The following is a 22,103-nucleotide window of genomic DNA, read 5'->3' on the forward strand; positions in this document are numbered from 1 at the left end:
AACTAATAGCATTGTCGTTGTAAAGATCCCCAAACCTACTGACATCAGCTTGGTTTGGGTGCCATTCTAAGACCATTGCTCTGACATCCTCCCACTTTTTCATAATATCTTTAATGGCAGATGTCGGCATTGGTCCTCTTTCATCATTAGTACATCAAGAGTAGGAGACACATTTCGCTGTGTTTCTTGGTGTTCTTCATTCAAAATTTCTTGGAGTTCTTCTGTCGTTAGTTCATCTTCTTTAAACATTTCTCCTTTCAGTGATCTTATTTTGTATGCAAAATGATCACAAATGTTTAATATAAATTTTTTTTCAGGAAGAGAAGTGTTCGTTAGAATTCGTTTTGTTCATTAACCGAATATGTTTTCGTTGTCCTAACACAAAAAATCTTTCTTGAAATTGTTCGTTATCCGAATATGTGTTCGTTATCCGAACACAAAAATCTTTCGTGAAAGTGTTCGTTAACCGATTTGTTCGTTAACCGATCAGTTCGTTAACCGATCACCCACTGTATACTCAATTTCAGACTCATTTTCCACCCTCTGATATTGAACCGAAAAATTTCTCGATCATTTTATAATGGCTAATATAATTAAGAAAAGAACTCTGTGTCAGAAACTTGTTATTTTCTAATGATCATCTAAAGTCTTTGAAAATTATTTTGTATTTTATCAATGTATACAGTGCTTGAATTTTTTTTTTTTTTTTTGAGTGCTTAAAAAGTACTTAAAAGGTTCTTATTTTTTGTTCAAAGATTTCGCTACACAGCCTGAGTTAGCTTATTCATTATCTACATCCAAAGTCTAATGTTCCGAGCACTGCTCATAGAAATATTTAAGAAAAAAGTTAAAATGTGAAAGCAAAAAAGAGTGCAAAACAACAGCTTGTTTTTATAACTCCCACTTGGCCCATGTATAAAATTTTTAAGGAAATCCAATAATGAAGTAGGTGAGGGTTTTTTTTTCTTTTTAAATGTAAAAAGCAAAGTTTGTAGTTGCCCTGATTTTCGTGATAAAAAATAAATATCCTTATTTTTAGCTCTTATTTTTGTACACTATTGGAAAAGTTCATATTCTTAGAATTTATATTTTTGATCCAATTTTAAGAACTGTCTACAAGGTTCAGGCTTAGCCTTACCAGAAAGACTCAGTATTTCAAATTCTTTTGGAATTAAGTAATTCTATGAAAAGGAAAGTATGAACAATTTTAAATTATATAATGTTTATAATGATTTCAAGATCTATGTGCCTACTTATTACTTTCAACAATTATAAGATCAAAGAGTTTTGCAGTTTATGAATTATTGATCTATCTCTTTCATATAATTCAGGGTTGCCACAGGCTACTAAAATGCGACTATTTGCTACTATTTTCGGCCTTAGGCGACTTTTTTTGCCTGAAAAGGCTAAAAAAAAACAACTATTTTCAGGAATAGGCGACTATTGAGAGACTTTTTTACTCTTAGCGAAGTTATTTTTATACTTATACTTATTTTTCGTAGACCTACTGTTACTTTGCGATTGCTGCACAATCGCTGTTATCTTAAATTTTCGTTCTGAACTCAATAGAACAATGAAAAGAAAATATAAATTAAAAAAGTTTCTTCATTGGTTTTTTTCAATTATTATTTTTCATTTTAAGCGATACAATTTATTAGGGGTATTTTGTACTTAATTTTGTTATAAAAAGTTAGTTTTTTTCAAATTTATTTAATGTAGGTAAGTATAATAATTTGATTATTTTTAAACCAATAAATGTTCAGTTGTTTTTATTTATAAAAAAATTAAAATAAAACTTACCTTTATTTAATTTGCTTTTATTTTTGAGAAACTGAAAACAAAGTTTTAAAAAAATTTGGCTATTAGTTAAAAAACAAAATTTAAAAAAAAAATTTAATAAGGAGTTTAGTAATGTTTAGACGCTATTTAACATTGGTACTTGAAGTATTTTTTTAAAAAATTTTATTAAAATTCTTTCAATACTTGTTTGTTATATAATTTGTTAGATAGTCAGTGTCATTTTTAAAGAAATAAATCTTTTATTTTCAAAAACGAAAATAATAATAAAGTAAAAATATTTTTACATTTATTCAGTACAGAATTTGACCATTAGTTAATACTTCTTTATATTATTTTAAATAATTGAATAAAAGAGGTTCTAATGATGTTTCAAAAGCATGGTTTTTTTTTCCAACAAATAATTTAAAAAAAATTTTTTTTCTAAAGTGAACATTTCTTTGGTTTGTTTTCTACTTTTGTTTTTTTTTTCTTTTAATTTTAATGCACGTATGTAAAATATTTTGTTACAGTATTATTTTTAAACCAATAAATCTTAAATCATTTTTTATTTAAGAAAAATGAAATAAATCTTGGGTTTGCTTTTACTTTGACTTTATTATTTTAATTGAAAAAATTAAACAATGATGTTGATATTATAGTAGAATATATTTAGAATTAATATTTTCTTTTGTAATAGATTTATTCCTTTTTATTTATTTTTGGTTGATTTCCCATAGGTAATTTCTGAACATATGCTAAATCGCGATGTCTAACGGACGATGTATCACGATTTAAAAATTCTGACATCGAACAGTCCTTATCATAGTATTTGACAATTAAGATACAATTTTAATTATTTGGCTACTATTTTTGATAAATTTTTGCTCCTGTTCAGGCAACTATTTTTATAGTTTTAGGCAACTATTTTCATGCTTAAGGCTACTAAAAGCAACTATTTTTGTTCATTTTTTACTGTGGCAACCCTGTATAATTTTAAATATAATAGATTCCAATTAACGATACAATAATACCATGGAGTTTTTAGATGAAGAATTAAGGAATCATCCTCTAAAATTACATTTGTTCAAAAATATTAAGCGGCATATTGCTTGTGCTTTGTTTTGAGATTATTGAAACCCTACTCTAAAATTATTTGAAAATCTAATATCTAAAAATATTAATTATTGGTATCTAGATCACAATTATAAATTTTAATTGCATATTGGTAAGAAAGAATATTAGCTAATTGATACTGATTTTTAATATAACAGTGCTACGAAACTTTCCCATGTATTGATTTGAAATAATTATCAGTTGTACAATACTGATAAAATTATTCTGAAGCCTGTTAAAGCTTTCTAGAAATAGTAAAGTAATTGTGGAACTATTTATTGTGGTATTCTATTTTTATTTTATTCTATTGTAGTAAAATTTGCACATTACTCTAAATTAGAGCAAAGTATACTTTTTAGTTAGGTGTTTGCCTTTTTATAATTAACTACTTTTTTTCTTGGTTTTTCTCTGTTTACTTGATGGTTTAAAGCTGTTTCGTTCATAAAAGGGGTTTTTCACTTTTTTTTACCCTAATCATTAATGGATGATATCAGTTCAAATTCTGATTTCTACCATGCAGTTATGATTAACTTTGTTTTTACTCAGACCATTTTGCTATTTTCTTTACTCGTTTTTACTTTTTAGTAATTTTATTGTTTTTGAGAATCTTATGAATAAGACTTTGACTTTATTGAGAAATAGATATTATATTGTAGTAAAATTATCACTCACCTTATTCTTCTCGGTTATCAAATTGGACTGGCAACCTAATTTTTTTTTTGAAAAGATGTAGGACAAATTCCTTAAAATCAATCCCATCATTACAAATTTAAATGTTCTTACTTAAAACATTTAGTTTAGTGTTTCATTATTTATAACCTTTTGTGTGTACCACACGCGTCCCCAGACATTTTTGTAAGGATGGGCCAATGTTTTCAAACATTTTTACACCTAAATATAATTTCGATGTCTAACACCTTTAAGATTGTAAAAACAGTTTCAGGCTTATCTTCATCATTAAACGTTAGAACCGGGGTGGCTTAGGGAATAAAGAGCTCATATCTCAATGAGGTGACTGGTTGATACAAATTCTGCTGACAATAAAAGTCTCTGCGTATCTGGTGCGAGTATAGATTTAGTTTGCAACTTTCACGAAGAAACCTTGTTCCATTTATGGTGAAAATCTGTTGTCATTGCAGTTTTCTTTTATTGTTAAAACTTGTTTTGGTTTAGTAAAAAAAAGTCTGACTATAGCTTTTCATTGTAATTTTTATAGAGGAAACTTGTTTTTTGTATTGTGAAGAACTTGTGATTGCGGATTTACTTGGCAACTTTTCCGGGGGAAATGGAAGAGAGAAAAAAAATTAGGTCTCGTTATGCACAAGTCGTTATGCACAACCAAACTAGCTGCCAGTTAAAAACTAAATTGTATGGTTTTTTTTTTTCAGACTAAGTATATTGCTCCAAAATATTTACTGATTTTTTTTAAAAATACTTTCTGTTTTTTTACTTTGGCTCATGTATGAAGCTTGATTTAAAAGTTATTTAATTAAAAATTTGTTCTTACTGATAATTTTATTTTATACTTAATATAAAAGTCGATATAGATATCACGTTAATGTCATATTCCTTTAACAGATTAATAATAGAGAAATACCTTAATATTGCTGTCTGGCAAAGTTCTAATAACTTGGAGAAAACTTAATATCATTAGAGTATTTGATTTTGGCAATAAGTTTTTTTTATCTGAAACCTGGGAAAATCCTGTGGTATATTTGGAAAATGGCCAATCTTAAATTAGTTAGTTACAGTAATCAGTTTTTGAGATTTTAGTTAAATAATTTTTAAATTTATGAGAGTTATTTCTTGTAAAAATTCCACATTTCATTAGAATTTCCTATATATTGTCATAAGTGGTTGTTAATTATTCACAAAATTGAGTCTTTAGCATATCAAATAAAACGTGTTTTTCTTGTGAAAAATTATAGTGTGTAGATATTCACAAAATTGATATGATGTAGATATTCACAAAATTGAGTCTTTAGCATATCAAATAAAACGTGTTTTTCTTGTGAAAAATTATAGTGTGTAGATAAAATATGGCCTGAAATAATGTTGAAATTTTTCTGAAATACAGTGAACTCTCGCTACTACGATATCCAATACAACATTAACTCCCTTTATTGCAATAATGTTTCGTGCTTCGACGAACTTGCATATGAATGAATGTCATTCTCCTCTCACTATTACGATATTCTCTGAAGCAATCAGTCCCTGTAAAACGATTTTTTCCCTCCAAATTTCAACCTTATTTTCTTCATTTATTATTGGTTTTCAAATAATGTAAGAAAATCTTATTTTTATCATCTTTTGCGATTTTTTTCCATCTTTTCTGACCAGAAAAGACTCACTGCTGACCACCTCAAGAGCTTCCATTCTTAGAATTACCTCCCTTATCTCAATCACAAATGACCACAAGCATCACATTAATGCCTGAAAGATAATTATTTTTGTAGAGGGTGGATGGAGCACCATTTACAAACGAAAATCATTTTCATGCTTCGGACTCCATGTATACTTTGTGGGTTGAACTAGACAGTCAAAAAAATGCATAAACAGACAAAAATATCAGATTATTTTCAATAAAAATGGTTTTGAGGTTCCGTTTACGATCTTATTTTCTGAATTTATATCAGTTGTTTTTAATATTTAACCGTAATTAACACTCTGCAAATTGATTTTTTGCATAATATATAAATACATTTATAGTTAATACATACATAAAATTTAAAAAAAAAAAGGTCTTATTGTGTCCCCAAAGTATGTAGGCCCTCGATATAACAATATATCCTTCTACAACACTATATTTATTGGGTCCCCAAAATAGTGATGTAGCGAGGTTTTACTATATCTGCGAAATACTGGAAATATTATTTCTAAATTGAAATAACCCTGTGTGTTATGCGAGATAGTTCTTTTTAAACATTTTATTTAGGTGTTAACAGCCATATTTGCATAAATTTTCTTAATGTGTACTAATCTGTTGTAATTAATAAAACATTCAAAACCAATAAATTTCTTTTTAGGTGATACTGAACTTTGTGATGATCTTCAACAGAGTGAAGTTTCTTCTAGCAAGCCAAATATCATAAATAATCAAGTTTTTGGCGCCATTCTTCTTGAAGTAAATTGCTTTTAATAAAATCTTTGTGATACATAGTTTTCCCTGTAATTCTTTTATTTAATGGATTTCTCCCCCACATGTTTAGGCTATTGACGGATTCATATTTGTGGTCAATTCTGACGGAAAATTAGAATTTGTGTCTGAGAATATTTCTTCTTTTTTGAATTTTAGCGCAGTAAGTAATTCTAATTTGTTCTTTAAACCTTTCATCATAACTCACATTCTGTATAAAACTAATTATTTAAAGAAAAAGAAACTAGTTCTAGAAACTAGTTGAACTAAATTTAGATTCTAGTTGAAATTTTGTTTATTTGAAGAAAAAAATTGAATTATTAATAAATCAGTAGAAAATAACACTTAAACCATGTGCAAAACTAAAACTTTATATTAAAAAAATGAAATTATGTATGCTTTATTGTACCCTATTAATAAAATTTAAATAATAATAAATTTGAATAGGTTGCCCCTTGCATATGGTCCTCAAAACTTTCTCCCAAATCAGGATTCAGTGTTATTAATTAAATTATCATAAACCTTTTAAACTTTTTTTTTTATTTAGCATTTTGAAATGTTTGACGATCCAGTGTATATAAATAAACTTTCCTAATATTTTAGAAATCAGTTATATGCTTTACAGTGAAGAAACATTTCAGAACACAATTTTTTATTCTTTTTTTAATTTCATCAATGCGGTACGGTGTAAGTCAGTATCAGGAAAATTAATACCTCAGTGGTCTGTCCAGGCCGAATTTACTACCGTTTAGCTGTACTTTTACAAATTCAATTTTAGGTAAAACGGTAGTTTCACAAATTCAATTTTAGGAAAAACGGTAGTTTCACAAAATACTTTTAATTTTATTTTTGTATCCCTTAAGAAACGATAAATCTATATTTTTACCATGTTTTTGTATTGATTTTTTAATGTAATTTTTAATTTTTCACAAATTATGTCTAAATTTTCACAAAATAGGTACCTTTCAGAAAAACCTAGACAGCCCCTGTACCTACTGTGAGTTAATGCTAGTTGCATTAACCATTTCTCATACCATTGCCGCCTGTGAGGAAATATTCACCCTCATAACAAAAATACAGGCTTAATTCTACCTTGTCAAAACAAACTTTAGGAAATTTAATTTATTGACTGGTAAGACGAACAAGAAAGAAAAATTGAAACAAAATATCAAATTATTGAAATTAAAAAAAAAAGAAGCTAAATCAGACACTTCATTTGCAGGGTTGCCACAGGCGACTAAAATGCAACTATTTGCAACTATTTTCAGCATGAGGCGACTGTGGCAACTTTTTTGCCTAAAAAGGCTAAAAAAGCAACTATTTTCAGGAAAAGGAGACTATTAGGAGACTTTTCTGTACTTCTAGCAATTTTTTTTAGCATAAATTGGGTAGAAAACCTGCAGCCCGCAAAATCTTCTGAACACGCTGAATTTCTTTTCTTGAAAAATAAAAAAATGTAAAATAAAAATAATAAAATTTAAAAAAATTAAATAAATAAGTAAAAAATGAGAAGTTTTAGATTTCAAATTTGAGTCATAACTTTTTAATGCGCTCAATTTGAACAGATTTTGTCGTAAGTCTGTTTCGTTTCTCGATCACCTTTTCAACGGTTTTTGCTACGAAATTCTGCACGATTTATAAAAAAACCCAATTTTTAATATGATATTACGATGCATGAATTTTGAATTTGAGTAATCCCTTTTCACAATCAATTATTGGTAAAAGGGAAAATTTCTTAGAATAAGTGTGTTTTTTTCAATGAAAAAGTATTTTTTGAATGAATTCTAGTAATTAAAAGTATTTAATTTTCTGCAAAGATACTAATTTTTTTATATAAAAATTTAGAGCTAGAACACTAACGTTTATATAAAAATTATCATATTTGCCACCAACTTGACGAAATGGATCATGGTATATGACAATTAAGTCATTTAATAAAATTTTTGTCTTATTTTTGTTCTTATTTAGGCAACTATTTTCACAGCTTTCGGCAACTATTTTCATGCTCTAGGCTACTAAAAGCAACTATTTTGTTCATTTTTGTTCTGTGGCAACCCTGCATTTGTTAAAAAGTGAAATTTTTTTCAGAATCTTAAAATTTTTAGGGGGTTAAAAAACTTTATCAGGCATGTCATTCTTCTGCTAATGTACGGAATTCTGCAAAAAAAAATTCTGCTAATCCGTTAATCTAAAATTTATTCGTTACTTAGGCAAAATCTTGTTATCGAAACATTTATTCGGTCTTTAACAGTACCCTCTTTTTTTTTTCTTTCCTAAATTCTCATTCACACACTATAACAACTTTTATTATGCAGATTTGTTCGAGAAAAACGTAACTTCAAAAAACTATAAGAGCAAGAGAACTACTGAGGCTGACAGAAAAGTATAAAATTAATAATCTGAGAAGGAATTCGGAAATAAGAAACATTTTAAAAGGTCGTTCAATCGAAAAAATGGTGTTTTGATTTCCTATTTTTTAAACTTTTATTTTAATAGATAGCAATTTTGTTGAAAGTTCCAATTTGCAAACAAAAATAATTTAATTAATGCGATATATTTGCTCTCTTTTATTACATGATTATTTCATTGAATTAATTCTTAAACTGATATTATGAAATGGAAATTTCAAATCCCACATTTCAGTAATCATTTTTCAATGCGCTCGATACCATCATAGATCCATGTTTTGATTTTTTCTTCTTTTGCAGTTCATACAAATGATTTTCTCATGATTTTTAAAATTCCAATATTAATACGACACACAAACTTTCAATTGTGTATATGAGTATCACTTGCATGCAATGTTTCGATTGTTTCTGTTTATTTTTATTTTGGCAGTTATTGCTGCTGATTTTCACGTGACTGTTTTAGAATTCTGATATTTTTGCAAAATAGGAAATTTAAATTGTGTACCATAGTATTCACTATTTAGCACAACAATTTTATTGTTTTTCCAATAAATTTTTCTTCAGTTATTACTGATTTTTGCAAATTTTTTAAATTCTTTATTTTTAATACTACAACATTATTTATTGCAACGCGTGAATCTTGAAACATGCATTTAACTAACCCCCTTTTTGATGCATCCGATTGGTGTGATCTTTTCGTAAATGCACATGATTCATTCACAAAATATAGGGAAAGAGAAATATGTTATTTCATGTGTTGAAAAAAAATTATTAGATAAAATTTTGTTTCTTTCTCTTTTTAAATTTTATAATTGTTACTTTTATTTATCATCTATGTACAAAAAGAAAAATAATTAAGTACTAAAAAATGTAGAATATGAAGGAAAAAAATCGATAATTTCTTCATCCAGCAATCACACGACTGATTTACATAAATTAAATGTAAAGACAGTTATTTTTTTAATTATTTATTTACTTAATAATTTTTGCCATGGTCACAAAAAGTCTCATGCATTTTCAGTTTCTGTGGTTAGTAGAATAGAACTGTCTATAATTTAATTTAAATCAGTGGCTAATACTAAATCAATCAAAAAAATTCCATTTTTCAAATGTTTCTCCTGAATGGTCTATTTGAAATGTTTTAATGACTTTTGGGATCAAGGGCCTCTTTTACTCACTATTAAAATTTCAGGTATCTCGCACCAAAGTTTTTTTTTTTTTTTTTATAGTTATAGAAGAGAAACACAAACTCTTCAATTTATTGTTATAGATTACAACCTTTCACCACCTATTTTATGCCCTTAGGGGTGGAATATTATAAAAATACTTCCTCAGTTGATGGCAATGTCATAAAAAGAACCAGTTAGTCCAAATTTTATGTTTCTAGCTTGAATAGTTTAGGCACTTACCAATGAGTGAATCAGTCAAAACATGTCTAATCAGGTTGACAGATTTTAGCCAGGCCTAAAACAGCAAACATGAGAGGAAAATAATGTGATTGTTATAAGTTAGGCTTATCTTGTAATTAATTCTTTCAATGAAAATGAGCAGGCCTTTTTCAAAAAATGCTGGTTTATTTCAAGTTTGAACTGGTAGTATTGTTTTTAAAGACATGCTGTGTGATTCAGTTAATGTTTTTTCTTTTTATGTTACAATTGTTATGAAATTATTACACTGAAATTAAATTTAATGAAATAGACTTGTATTCATTAAATTTTAGGAAGAAGTTAATGAAAAAATAGTATACGATTACATTCATCCGGATGATCGAGCAAGATTCCATAGTAATCTTTTGCTTATGATGCCATTAGGTAATAAATGTAATTTTTATTTCGTTGATAACAAACATATATATATTTTTTTGTATAATTTTTTCATCAGTTTTTGTTAGAATCAATTATTCTTAATGCCATAAAATGATTATTTTTTCGAAAAAAAAGTTATAAATCAATATTAAAAGTGTCTTTAATAGTTTCATAGATTTTTAGAAGTTGAAGATTTTTCATATATTTTGTCTTAATTTTATTGAGCTAGTGATTTTCAGACGAGTTTTTTTAGTAATTTCAATTCCATTGTATGGCATTAAATATTAGTAACACACCAATTTCAACAGAGCGATTTAAATTTTAAAACATTACAACCTTTTTTTTAAACAACAATGCTAAGCTTTTTCTTTCTTGCAAAATCATAACTGCTATATACAGTAGAGCGCCGATTATCCGAACTGCATGTCATTGGACCGAACGTGGTTCGGATAATGAAAAGTTCGGATAATTGGAAAGTTGTTCAAAATCTAGTTTAAATGATTATTATTTATGCGCCAACTTCCCTTCACACTTTTTCCAGGCTTAGGACTGGCAGTACTATCTAAAATAGCTCTGGCGTGTTTAAAAGTTTTTTTGTTTTTTTTGATTTTTAAATTTTTTAAAAAGTTTTTTTCATTTTAAATTTTTTTGGGTCATATTTTAGCTTTTTATAAGTTTTTTGTCAATTACTGATCTTACTACATTTATCTTTATTTTCCATTGCCAAAGAAATCCAGCAAAGACTTTTGTTTCAAGGAAGATACTATTTTTTGAGCAGCCATATCCCTTATTCTTTTTAAATAAATCAACTGAACTGGATCAACATCATTTTGACGTTCTAGCCAATTCATTGCAATATCTAATGCATTGCATGCTTCTATATGAGAAGGTCCACAATCTTGAACTTGGTCACCTACTTCTTCCTCTTCGTCGGCGGAGTTCCGATTTTCATTCAAAATTTCAGTACCAATTTCATCATCATTTAAAATTTGAAATCCTGGGTCATTTTCAGTTTCTTGACATCAGTCTTTGATTTCTTCTGCTGTATAACCTGGCATCTTTTCATTCGGAAATTCTACTGGCTCAGAAACTTCAGTTTCGTTTGTTTTTCTGTTAAGAATCTTATTCCAAGATTTTCTAAGCGTCGCTGTTTTTACTAAATTCCAGGCATCAGCTATCATCATGCAGCAATCTTTTAAATCAATAGCTTTGATTGAGTTTCGAAAATCCCCCTCATTTTGTTCATCCGAGAGTAAAATCTTCCTTAAAAGTTGCTTTCTATAAAGACGTTTTAAGGTTTCAATGACACTTTGATCCATCGGCTGAATCAAAGGTGTCACATTGGGTGGCAGGAAAACAACACGAAACATTCCATTCTCCCGATCTAAGAGATCTGGATTTGGATGCGACGGAGCATTGTCCAAGATGAGTAACACTTTTCCTGTTTTTCCCAAATTCTTTTGATATTTCTTCACATTTGGAATGAAAGTCTTATCATACCACTCAATAAAAATGCTGGTGTTCATCCACGCTTTGTTTTGAGATGCATAAATGACAGGTAGTGTTTTAACATTTTTGAAGGCTCTTGGATTTTTGGATTTTCCAATCATCATTAAAGGTATTCGATGATTTCCAGTTGCATTTGCACGTTAATTGTGACTCTTTCTTTAATTATTTTGTTCCCGGAAACATGCTTTTCATCTCCTGTAGCCAAAGTTCTTCGTGGTAGAGATTTCCAATTCAGTCCACTTTCATCTGCATTATAAATAAATTCTTCTTCATATCCTTCACCTTTAATAATGCTTTCTAATTCCTTTACAAAATTTGAAGCGGATTCGGTAGATGCGGAAAGTTTTTCGCCATGAATTTCTAACTCGCGTATTCCATGTCGATGTTTAAAGTTCCTTAACCATCCCGAACTAGCCTGAAAAGTACCTTTTCTGCCAAATTTCTCATGAAAAAATAAAGCCTTCTCGCATAATAGGTGGCCAGATATTGGTTGACCTAAAGATCTTTTTTGTAGGAACCACAAATAAAGTGCTTTGTCCGCTTCATCGTTGCTTGACTTTTGCATGCATTTTCGATCCAAATTTCCATTGTTTTTGTCCATTACTGAAACATAATTCATAACTGATTCTTCATTTTTTTTTCAATTCTGATACTGTCGATTTTCCTACGGCATATTCTGCCGCTAATTTACTTCCACTTTCTCCATTTTTCAATCTTTTTAAAATATTCGTTTTATCACTTCAGGAAAGAACGATTCTCTTACGTTTGCACGACATCTTTCTAGATTCTTATGAAAAGCACTTTTCTCAGGTAACTCTACTTTTCAACTGATTGTAATCTTGACAACAGAAAACCTGTTGTCCAATAGTGCATTTCAGAAGTAACGTCATAAAAACATGGTCATTCTACTGGTCATTTTCTAGTTTACATGATGAAACCGAATTCTGTTAATTTCCTCGAAAAGTAACCAGCTGTGAGAAGCGCACTGCAATCACTAATCATTAACCATAAGTGACAACTACCCATCCCCCAATTGTAGAACTTCAGCACTTATCTATTCATAAACTCCTTCCACATTCCAACCATTGTTGACTGTCAAAATGAAGCTCACATTCTTGAAAGATAATTTTCAGTTGAAGGGGTATGGGGGTTTAACTGTATAATAATACATGCATGCATGCTACTTTAAGAAAACTGCTGAAAAAGGTTGCAAATTAAATATGATCTTCAGATGTAGTAGATATTATTTATTCTTCTAAATTTAGAAAAATTATCAATAAGTTAAAAAGTATTCTAAACTCTAAAAAAAAAACGAATTCGGACATGGTTTGGATAATTGGACGTTCGGATAATAAGGGTTCGGATAATCGGCGCTCTACTGTAGTTAAATTATTGGTCATGGGGTAATTTCACATCAAACCAACCATTTTTTAGGTCAATTTAGATTTCTATGATTTTTGGTATGATGTTTCTTAAACCTACTTTATCAAATACAAATTATGTAATATTAGGTTTAATATTTTTCTAACTATTAATTTCTAGTTATAATAAATTTTTGAAAATTCTCAAGTTTTTTAAACAGTTGTCAAGTTTTTTAAACAGTTGTATTTCTAGGTCAACAGCAACTATTTGACCTAGAAAGCTAAACTGTCTGTCATTTTGTTTTGTATATAATACATTTTTATAAAATCGCTAATTTCTTTAATTTTATGTATATATTATATTGCTATGTTTGCCAAATTTTAAAATGATAATCCTTTGGGATCATAATGAATAAAATAATTTAATGTTTAACAGTGCCATAAACCCTATTGTAAAAATAATTCTCATTTTCCTTACTTTTATTAGCAAATAAACCAAACTTATCAATTTCTATAATTAATTTTCCAGAAGTCTCTCCTTTTATTGATTAATTTTAATGAAATAGCATCTAAACTAGAAAAAGTCAGTCAAAACTTATTTATATCTTGTTTTAAATTTTTCCTTCTCTAATTTCTTTACTTGTTTTTATAATAATACTGGTTTCAAAAGTCTTAATTTGAGAAATGAAGTAAAATTATTCAAATTTAAAGAAGTATTAATTTTCTTATAACATTATCTATATTTTATGTCTTGACAGATATTTTAAAATTTTTTCAGGTAATGGGCGTGATTGGTCATCTGAAAATTTTATTTCCAATAAGCCAACTAAACATTTCACCTGTCGTTTTCTTGTTAAACAAGACGAAGATACTGATCTTAAAATGGAAAATAAATCTCCACCAAGTTCGCAATATGAAAATCTAAACATAACTGCCAACTTCATACCCTTAGAAGATGGAAATAGTGGTAAAAATGCTTTTTATACATAGATATGTATTCTAAATTCACTTGTTTAAAAGTTAGATTACATGTATCAATTTTATACATTGTAGAGCCACGAAATGGTTTGACTTGTATTGCTCGCCGTGTGCCTTTTGAGGAGAAAAGAATAGGTATGAATAGTGTAGAGCAGTTTACTACTAGGAATGACAGAGAAGGCAAAGTTATTGACATAGACACAAGGTAAGATGTTACGATTGAAAAAAAAATTTTTTTGATTTTGTTTAAATAATGCATACCTTGTCATGTTGTTGATAAATAACATACTTGTCATGTTGACTTACTTCTGATTTAGAATTAATTTAACCACCCCTACTAATTTAAACAGCGTACATAGCATTTTTAAAAAGTGCTTTTTTCATTGGGTGTTTTTAAAAAGTGCTCAATTTTCCCTTTTTCAATATAAGATTTTCCCTTTACCATGTTAATTTTAGCTTCGAATTATGCAAAAACAACACAGTTCAACGTTTTCACAATTAATTCAACCCCAATCTACTTCAGTTTATTGTCAGTCCGCAGCGTATGAAAACGCCATTCGTTTTGCATGATTCAAAATTTCAAAACAATGATTCAAAAATAATGCCAAAAGGTTTTTCTTTTTTTGACATGATGGTGATAACAAGAAAAAACCGTCAATTCTCAAAAACTTTCCAACCCTGCCTAATTATATTTTATAGTACTTGAAAATATTTTTTGAGTGCTTGAAAAGAGCTTATTTTATGTTGAATAATTGGGCTACGCACCTTGTTTAAAGTATAAAAGTTCTAACATCATTCTTCGAAAATATGTGTTTACAAAATTAAAACAACTACATGTAGATTAAATTTTTATTCTACTATTTAAAAAAAAAAAAATCTCTCTATCAAAAAGTTTACACAAAAAGGTACTTGAAACATTTTCAGGGTGCGTAGCGTTTGTAAAAAGTACTTAAAGGTGCTTTTTGGGGGATTTCGTTTGCTACGTAATCATTGACGCAGACTTCATGTCGTACCCATGTTATGACTTGCGCATGCGCACACTTGAAACCGAAACCCGAGTGCTCCAATTCGGATAGAGAATATCAGATCCTTATGAAATGTTTTTCTTTTTAATTTAATTTATTTTTGTTCTTGTTTATTTTATTTTACTTCTAACACTTTTTTTGACGTAGGGGGTAAGGGTACTTTTATTCTGAGTTCAGGGTCAAGTTGAATTCACTCGGTGATGTGGGAAAGTACTGATTGTTTCGATTTACGCCCGTTTCTTTTTGGGTTTTTTTTAACGCTAAAACTGTTTATAAAAAGTTTTTGTTTTTCAATAATATCATTGATTGAATATGAATTTTTTGAGTGCTTGAAAATTTTTGTAAAGTGCTTGAAAAGTTTTTAAAAAGTGTTTTTTAATAATAATTATTTTTAATAATAATTAAAGTGGTGGCCCAGTTGCTGCATGGTCTGTCAACTGTTGAGAGAATAGATATAACAAGGAAAGAAATTATCATATGTTTATTTTATGAGAATGTTGTTAAGCAGAAAATAAACTACTACTTTTTATGTAGCAGATTAAAGTAATTTTATTTATATTGAAAATTTCCTGACTTTTGGGTGTCATGTTATAAATTGTTTTTCTTTGCTGTTAAGAAGTGCTGACTTAGTTTTCCAAGACAATTTCTATGACCCCTAATTAATTCTGTGTGATTTTTGACTATGTTATATTATATACCTTCGTAATTTGCACTCGTAATTATTTATAAATAAAGAAAAAGAAAATGAAGGAAATAAAAATTAAAATATGACCACCGAAGCCCACGTCTTCAGGGGGTACCGGCCCGGTAGCCATAAAAACAAAACCATTTCTAATTGAGGGAGAAGCAAATGCTTAAATTAACTCCCTCAGTACCCCGATGGTTTTGTATAGAAGTCCAGGAAAAAAATTTTTATTCTCCATCTGCGCAATGTAATAGAGGGCATTGTTTTCTTTAGTTTTTAGTGTTTTCTTTTCATTCGGCTTGCTGGTGAAATTGATGTTTGACCTGTGACTAAGTGAGTTTTTATTTTTCGGATGATTTTGTTTGAGTTTCTTTTCTTAATTTGTTATTCATATTGCAGGTTTTTTTTCCTGGACTTCTATACAAAACCATCGGGGTACTGAGGGAGTTAATTTAAGCATTTACTTCTCCCTCAGACTTGTATTGATGAACCAGAAATGGTTTTGTTTTTATAGCTACCGGGCCGGTATCCCCTGAAGACGTCGGCTTCGGTGGTCATATTTTCATCTTTATTTCCTTCATATTCTTTTTCTTTATTGCTACTTTTTTCTGAAATTTCTGCTGCTTTTTAGCGCATTTTTTTCAAAGAATTTTTTTCTATTTAGAATTAAAAATATTTGTTTTCTTTTAGTATCATAATTATTTAGTTACAATGAATATTATATAATGATTTTGGGTGAGGAAGAATTCGGATATAAATGTTGTGATTTGATACTTTGTTAGATGTAGGGAATAAGTTATATAACAAAAAGCTGCAATCCTACAGTTTTAAATGTTTAACTCTTTATATTTATATGAATACAATCACTTATACACTTTTTTATAATAGTTTTAATTTTATCACTCATCAGCCACCTCGGTTGCTGTAATCATTTTTATTTCTTGATGATGAATAGATTCTTACATCCTAATTATAAGACATTCATTGGGATGCTAACATTTTTTATTTTATTAACACATATTTAGTTCCAGATTCTAAACATTTTACTTGATTATCCTTGTAAATTCATCATCAAGTTTGTGTTTTAAAAATCTTATTTAAATTTAGGTTACTATTAAAGAAACATTTTTTAAAAACTTTTTTTTCCCTACGATAAAAACAGAAATAATTTATTCACCATTTATATTTCGTTAAATTGTTTATTTGGAGTAAATGGCTTGTTAGTTTAGACATCAATTAGCGTTTTATGTCACAAATACTGCTTTTGCTAATAAGCCTTTAATTTATAATAATCAAAATCATAATAATAGCAGAAAATAAGAAATGACTATAAATAATTATTATGGGTGAACAAAACATTTGTAACTTATATTAATTTTATACTAATAACAATAACAACTAAAGAATGTGTGAATACTTTATCATACCATATAATTTACCTTTCAATGACAATACACCGACCTGTCATAAGTTGCATTGATTGCAAGTGGATAGGATATATTTTTGAAAAATTGTTTTGTGCATTAAAGCAAGTCAAAAATTGAAACTCGAGGGGGGAATATCAACCTATACATAAAATACCTTTGAACAATTTTTATCAAGATTATGATTTAAAGTTTTGTGTATTAAATTTAAAAATTTTAAATTTTTGCATTATGTTAATTGTTTAGGCATATTTGGCTATGTTATATTAAACATTTGACAGTAGCTTTAATGATAGTATGATTGATAATTTTATTTAATTAGGGTTTGTTTAAATTGTTACTATGAAATTAAACTGAGATTTTAAATTTTCTGACAGATTGTTGTTAAAATATTTTTTGTTTAACTAAATTTTGTTTTATTTTATTTTTTAGTAATCTGACTCAGTCAAGCAGCCAATTTTTGCGTAAAGAATTAAAAACTTTGTCAATGCTTGATTTATGCCATCCAAGTGATATTGCTACTTTTAAGCAGCATCTGAAAGAAAGTAAGTTTAATATTTTTCTATGTTTTTAATTTATGGAAAATAAACAATAAATGTTTTAATTCAGTTTAGGTTAAGAATATTTGTTTCATATTTAATCCAATTTTATACCCAGTCCTCTTTTTGTTTAAAATCGATATTTAAAATATTTATTTTCATACTATGTTACTATTTGCTGTAATGGCACAGTGAGCTGCCGTTGTGCCAATCCTCAGTAGCGGTGTGAATTCCTTCCATCACTTGCTTGTCTTAGATGTAAAGACAACTTGTTTTCAATGTTAACAGCATTGCTACAATCATGCTATTGGATATGAATTTGTAGAGCAATAGTTTGTCATAGCGTTTATAAAAAGTTCTTAAAGGTACCTATTTTTGACTTTCGTTTTTTAAAAGCCGTTAAAGGTAAAATTGTTTCATTTTCCCTTTTAGAAAGTGAGATTTTTTTCTTTACCCTGTAGATTTTCTCAATGTATTATGCAAAAGCGAGGTTTTCACATTGTTCTATTCAACGTTTTCACAACGTTCCACCTCCTGAAATCAAACTGAAAAATCTTTTTATCAGGGTTGGCAGGTTTTTGACTTGTGACAGTTTTTGACGGTTTAAACCATGGTTTAAACTGTCACATCAAAAACCTCACTGTCAAAAATGTCAAAAACCTATATTCATATGTGAAATTTAATTAATACATAAAATTTATATATTTTTTATAAAGGATAGTGTTTCTAAATATGTTCTAGAAAAAATAAATTTAAAATTTTGAAGAAACACTTATATTTTGAATAGTAACCAAAATCTTGTACTTTTGAAAGCTCACATCTTTTGTAATATTATGTATTCATTTTCATGTGTTATTGAAAATCTGCAGTGATATTATTAAGAAATTTATTTATAACCAAATTTAGTGTATAGTATAGATTATACTAAAAATTAGACATTTTTAAAGATAAACATTAGCAGTTTTGTACATTAGACATCTTTTAAAGAAAAATCTTTTTAATATTCTTTTAAATCTTCTTAATAATCTTTTTAACATAAGACAATACAAATTTAAGTGCTTTCTGTTAAATACACAGAGTAGTTAGTGTCGATTTACAGTATATTCAGCCTATTCATTTACTATGCTGAAAATTTAGTTTATCCAAATACTTGTGAATTTCATTTTGCTGAATACTATATACATAGTTTTGTTGAATATCTAAATATTCAGCTGTTGAATAATTACTTCTTGCTTTCAAGATATGCATTATTTGTATTCTTAATACAAGTGGGGGAAAAAAATTAAGAGGTAAAAATTGTTTTAAAATGATAAGTGTAATAATTATAAATAAATATAATAAACAATATGAATTATATTTATCATTATTCACAAATATAACTACTTTTAAATTCAAATTAACATACTGGATAATAAAGATATTCCGTATAACATAAAAAAAATTTTATACACTTGTATCAAGTTTGTATTTATACAACATAACTTGTAAGTTCCTTAAAAATATTAGTTATATGTTCCTTATATGTCAAAAATGCATAGTAATAAACTTTTAATTTTCTAAAGTATCAACAAAAAAATTTTTTTTCTTCAAAATATAAATGTTTAAAAAATTTTTGTGCAAAATTTTTCTGCACATGCATTTGAATATAAATTTTGTAGATTTTAAATCTGTTATTTTACCTTAATTTTAATTAAAAAATATTTTAAAACCTGCTGATTGCCTATAGTATAATTAAATTTCAATATAATGCATGGCAACTGTTGGTAGTTTTGAAGTTTATATATTTTCTTGGCAAACTTCAGTTTTTGACGGTTTAAACCAGTATTATACCCTTGTCATGTCAAAAACCACTTTTTGACGTCAAAAACCCAACCCTGCTTTTTATGGTAGCAATTATAATCAAGGAAAGAGTTCTTTGTCAGAAACTAGTTATTTTATCATTATCATGTAAAGTCTTTGAAAACTATTTTGCATTTTGTTAACGTATACAGTGCTTAAAAAGTACTTTAAAGGTGCTTATTTTTTGTTGAAAGATTTGACTACGCACCCTGATTGTTGAAGCAGAGCTTTTCTTTTACAAGCTATTAAGTTTTGTCATATTTGTTTCTTTATTCAGATATATTAATTTCTTTATTTCAAATTATTACTGGTACAGATTAGTAGGGTCGAAAAAAAATATCTCCGTTGCTTTTGTTACTTGCCAATAGACTCATAACTATTGTTGTTGTATTCATGGGAGAAAATGCATGTTATTTGATTAAAAAGAATGTTTTAAAATTTAACCATTCTATATCTGCTTGTTTGAGCTTTCTTGAATTAAATTTGATTATATCATTATTAAGTTCCCAACATATAAATCATGTTTCATTCTTAAAAATTTATTGAGTTGTCAGTACAAAAAATTTTTTTGCAATTCTATTTTCTCCAAATTTCTAACACTCACTAAATAAATGAAATAAAAATGAATATTGTGAAAATTTTCATTACTGTTCACTTTTCTATCATGAAGGATTTTTTTAAAATTCAATATAAATTCTTGTAGCAAATTTTTTAAACAAGAAATCATTATTTCACCTAATTAGATTTTCAAAGGTTTTTTTTTTCTTTTTTTTTCTCTAGCTTTTGAGAATGGTCAAGCTACTAGTGCACCTTTTAAGTTTCGTATTGAACAGGATAGGTATGCTAGAATACAATCCAAAAGTAAAGTATTTTCAGTGGAAGACTATGCTGTAACTACACATTCAATAATCAGGTGAGTTGAGCCTTTTTTTTTTTAAATTTTGTTTTCAAATAGCCATTCAAATATCTTTTGGTATTGTAAAAATCATAATTATCAGTGTTCATATGTCTCAGAAAAAACTTGAATATCTTAGGAAATTTGAATTTAGCTTGAAAAATCTGAAAAAAGAGTTAACTTTTAAAAAAAATTAAGATTTTTAAACATTGTCTTTTCCTAAAAAAAAGTTTTAGAAAATTTCGGAGATACTATATGAGTTTGATTTAAGATGATAAATTCTTAAAGAAGTGATAGTAAGTTTGTAGTGATGTTTATCAATTTTCTTTTCATGCTTTTTAAAGAGTTATTAATGTGATTCATGCACCAATTTTATGTGTTCTTAACTTATATATAGTGTTCCTGCTTATACTGCGTATTGTGGCTTTTGAAAGTCAGAATTTTTAACAGAAATTTATTTAGAATAATGTTAAAAATATTTAAACATTTTTATTAAATTTCCTTTTTAATGGGGCTGCTTTAGTGGTAATGTAAAACTCTTTACAGGTTTCAATGCGTTTTTAAAAAGTGCTTATTTTCGACTTTCGCTTTTTGATTTCATGTTTGATTAAATAGGTGCAGGTCTGCACTTGCTTACACTTAGCTGGATTCGGTGGGAAAGATTCTTGCATTTTCATGTGCAGCTGTCCTGCATTTGGCAAGAGATTCTCAATTTTAGATTACATTTTCTGCCTTTTGAAATCAAACTGGAAAATTTGAATTTGTACTGATCACGAGGACAACACCACTAACTGCATTGTCAATTTCCCCCTTCCCTAATAGCAGAAAATTGCTTATTTCTCTTGTTAATTCTATTGTTGGTGATGTCCTATTGTCTTAGTCACTGATTAGCCAATGGCCTTCATACTCATTTCTATTTATAGATCAGTGCCATAATCCTTGAACTTGACTTGGGAATAATTCACTAATACAGGTACTAATTACATGTGGGTCCAAAAGCAGTCAACTATTACAAAGCTTTATCAGCTCAAAATTTCCATCTCCTTTTCATTCATTTCAATGAATAAAGATGAGAAATAATTGAAGGTTTTTTTTCCTGAGGGAACATCTACTAACTGCATTTTTTTTTTACCTATTCCTTTTTATTACTTAGATTACTGTATAATTAGTTTTAGTTAGTTTAGTTTTTTATTTTTATTTACCCCCTACATTATTCTTTAATGTTTTTAGGCTCCTTTTTGAGGGCAAATTTTTCTTTAAATAGGGGAGAGTGGGGTCAATTGTAACATTTTTTACTTAACTATTTTTAACTAACAAAAGATCCAATATATTATTAGTATTAATTGACAGACGAATAAAGTAGACTATCCTCTACTAGAAAATAAATATATACCTTATTTTAAATGTTATTATATTAGTTATTAACAATTTTTGACAGTCGTGCAGTTGTTACAATTGTCCCCACTTACGGGGTCAATTGTAACAGTTCATAAATTCAACTAAAACATAGTCAATTATACATATTATCATAGTTGTGATATATTTTTTTATTGATCAAAATAGTAGTGATATTTTAGGAGTAAAAATAATAATGAGCAGAGACCTAA

General features: G+C 27.9%; 1 protein-coding gene across 8 annotated transcripts in view; it reads left to right on the forward strand.

The window, feature by feature from the left end:
* Positions 1-22,103, forward strand: part of LOC107450234 (nuclear receptor coactivator 2) — a 75,167-nt gene that overhangs the window by 27,188 nt on the left and 25,876 nt on the right. For all 8 annotated transcript variants that reach the window (XM_016065985.4, XM_071181390.1, XM_071181392.1 and 5 more), the window contains 7 exons: positions 5,919-6,016; positions 6,102-6,191; positions 10,157-10,247; positions 13,890-14,078; positions 14,165-14,294; positions 17,656-17,768; positions 20,382-20,514. In XM_016065985.4, the coding sequence (XP_015921471.1) occupies positions 5,919-6,016; positions 6,102-6,191; positions 10,157-10,247; positions 13,890-14,078; positions 14,165-14,294; positions 17,656-17,768; positions 20,382-20,514 (844 nt within the window). The remainder of the gene's footprint in view (positions 1-5,918; positions 6,017-6,101; positions 6,192-10,156; positions 10,248-13,889; positions 14,079-14,164; positions 14,295-17,655; positions 17,769-20,381; positions 20,515-22,103) is intronic.

The sequence above is a fragment of the Parasteatoda tepidariorum genome, chromosome 5, assembly GCF_043381705.1.
Source record: "Parasteatoda tepidariorum isolate YZ-2023 chromosome 5, CAS_Ptep_4.0, whole genome shotgun sequence".
Classification (NCBI taxonomy): domain Eukaryota; kingdom Metazoa; phylum Arthropoda; class Arachnida; order Araneae; family Theridiidae; genus Parasteatoda; species Parasteatoda tepidariorum.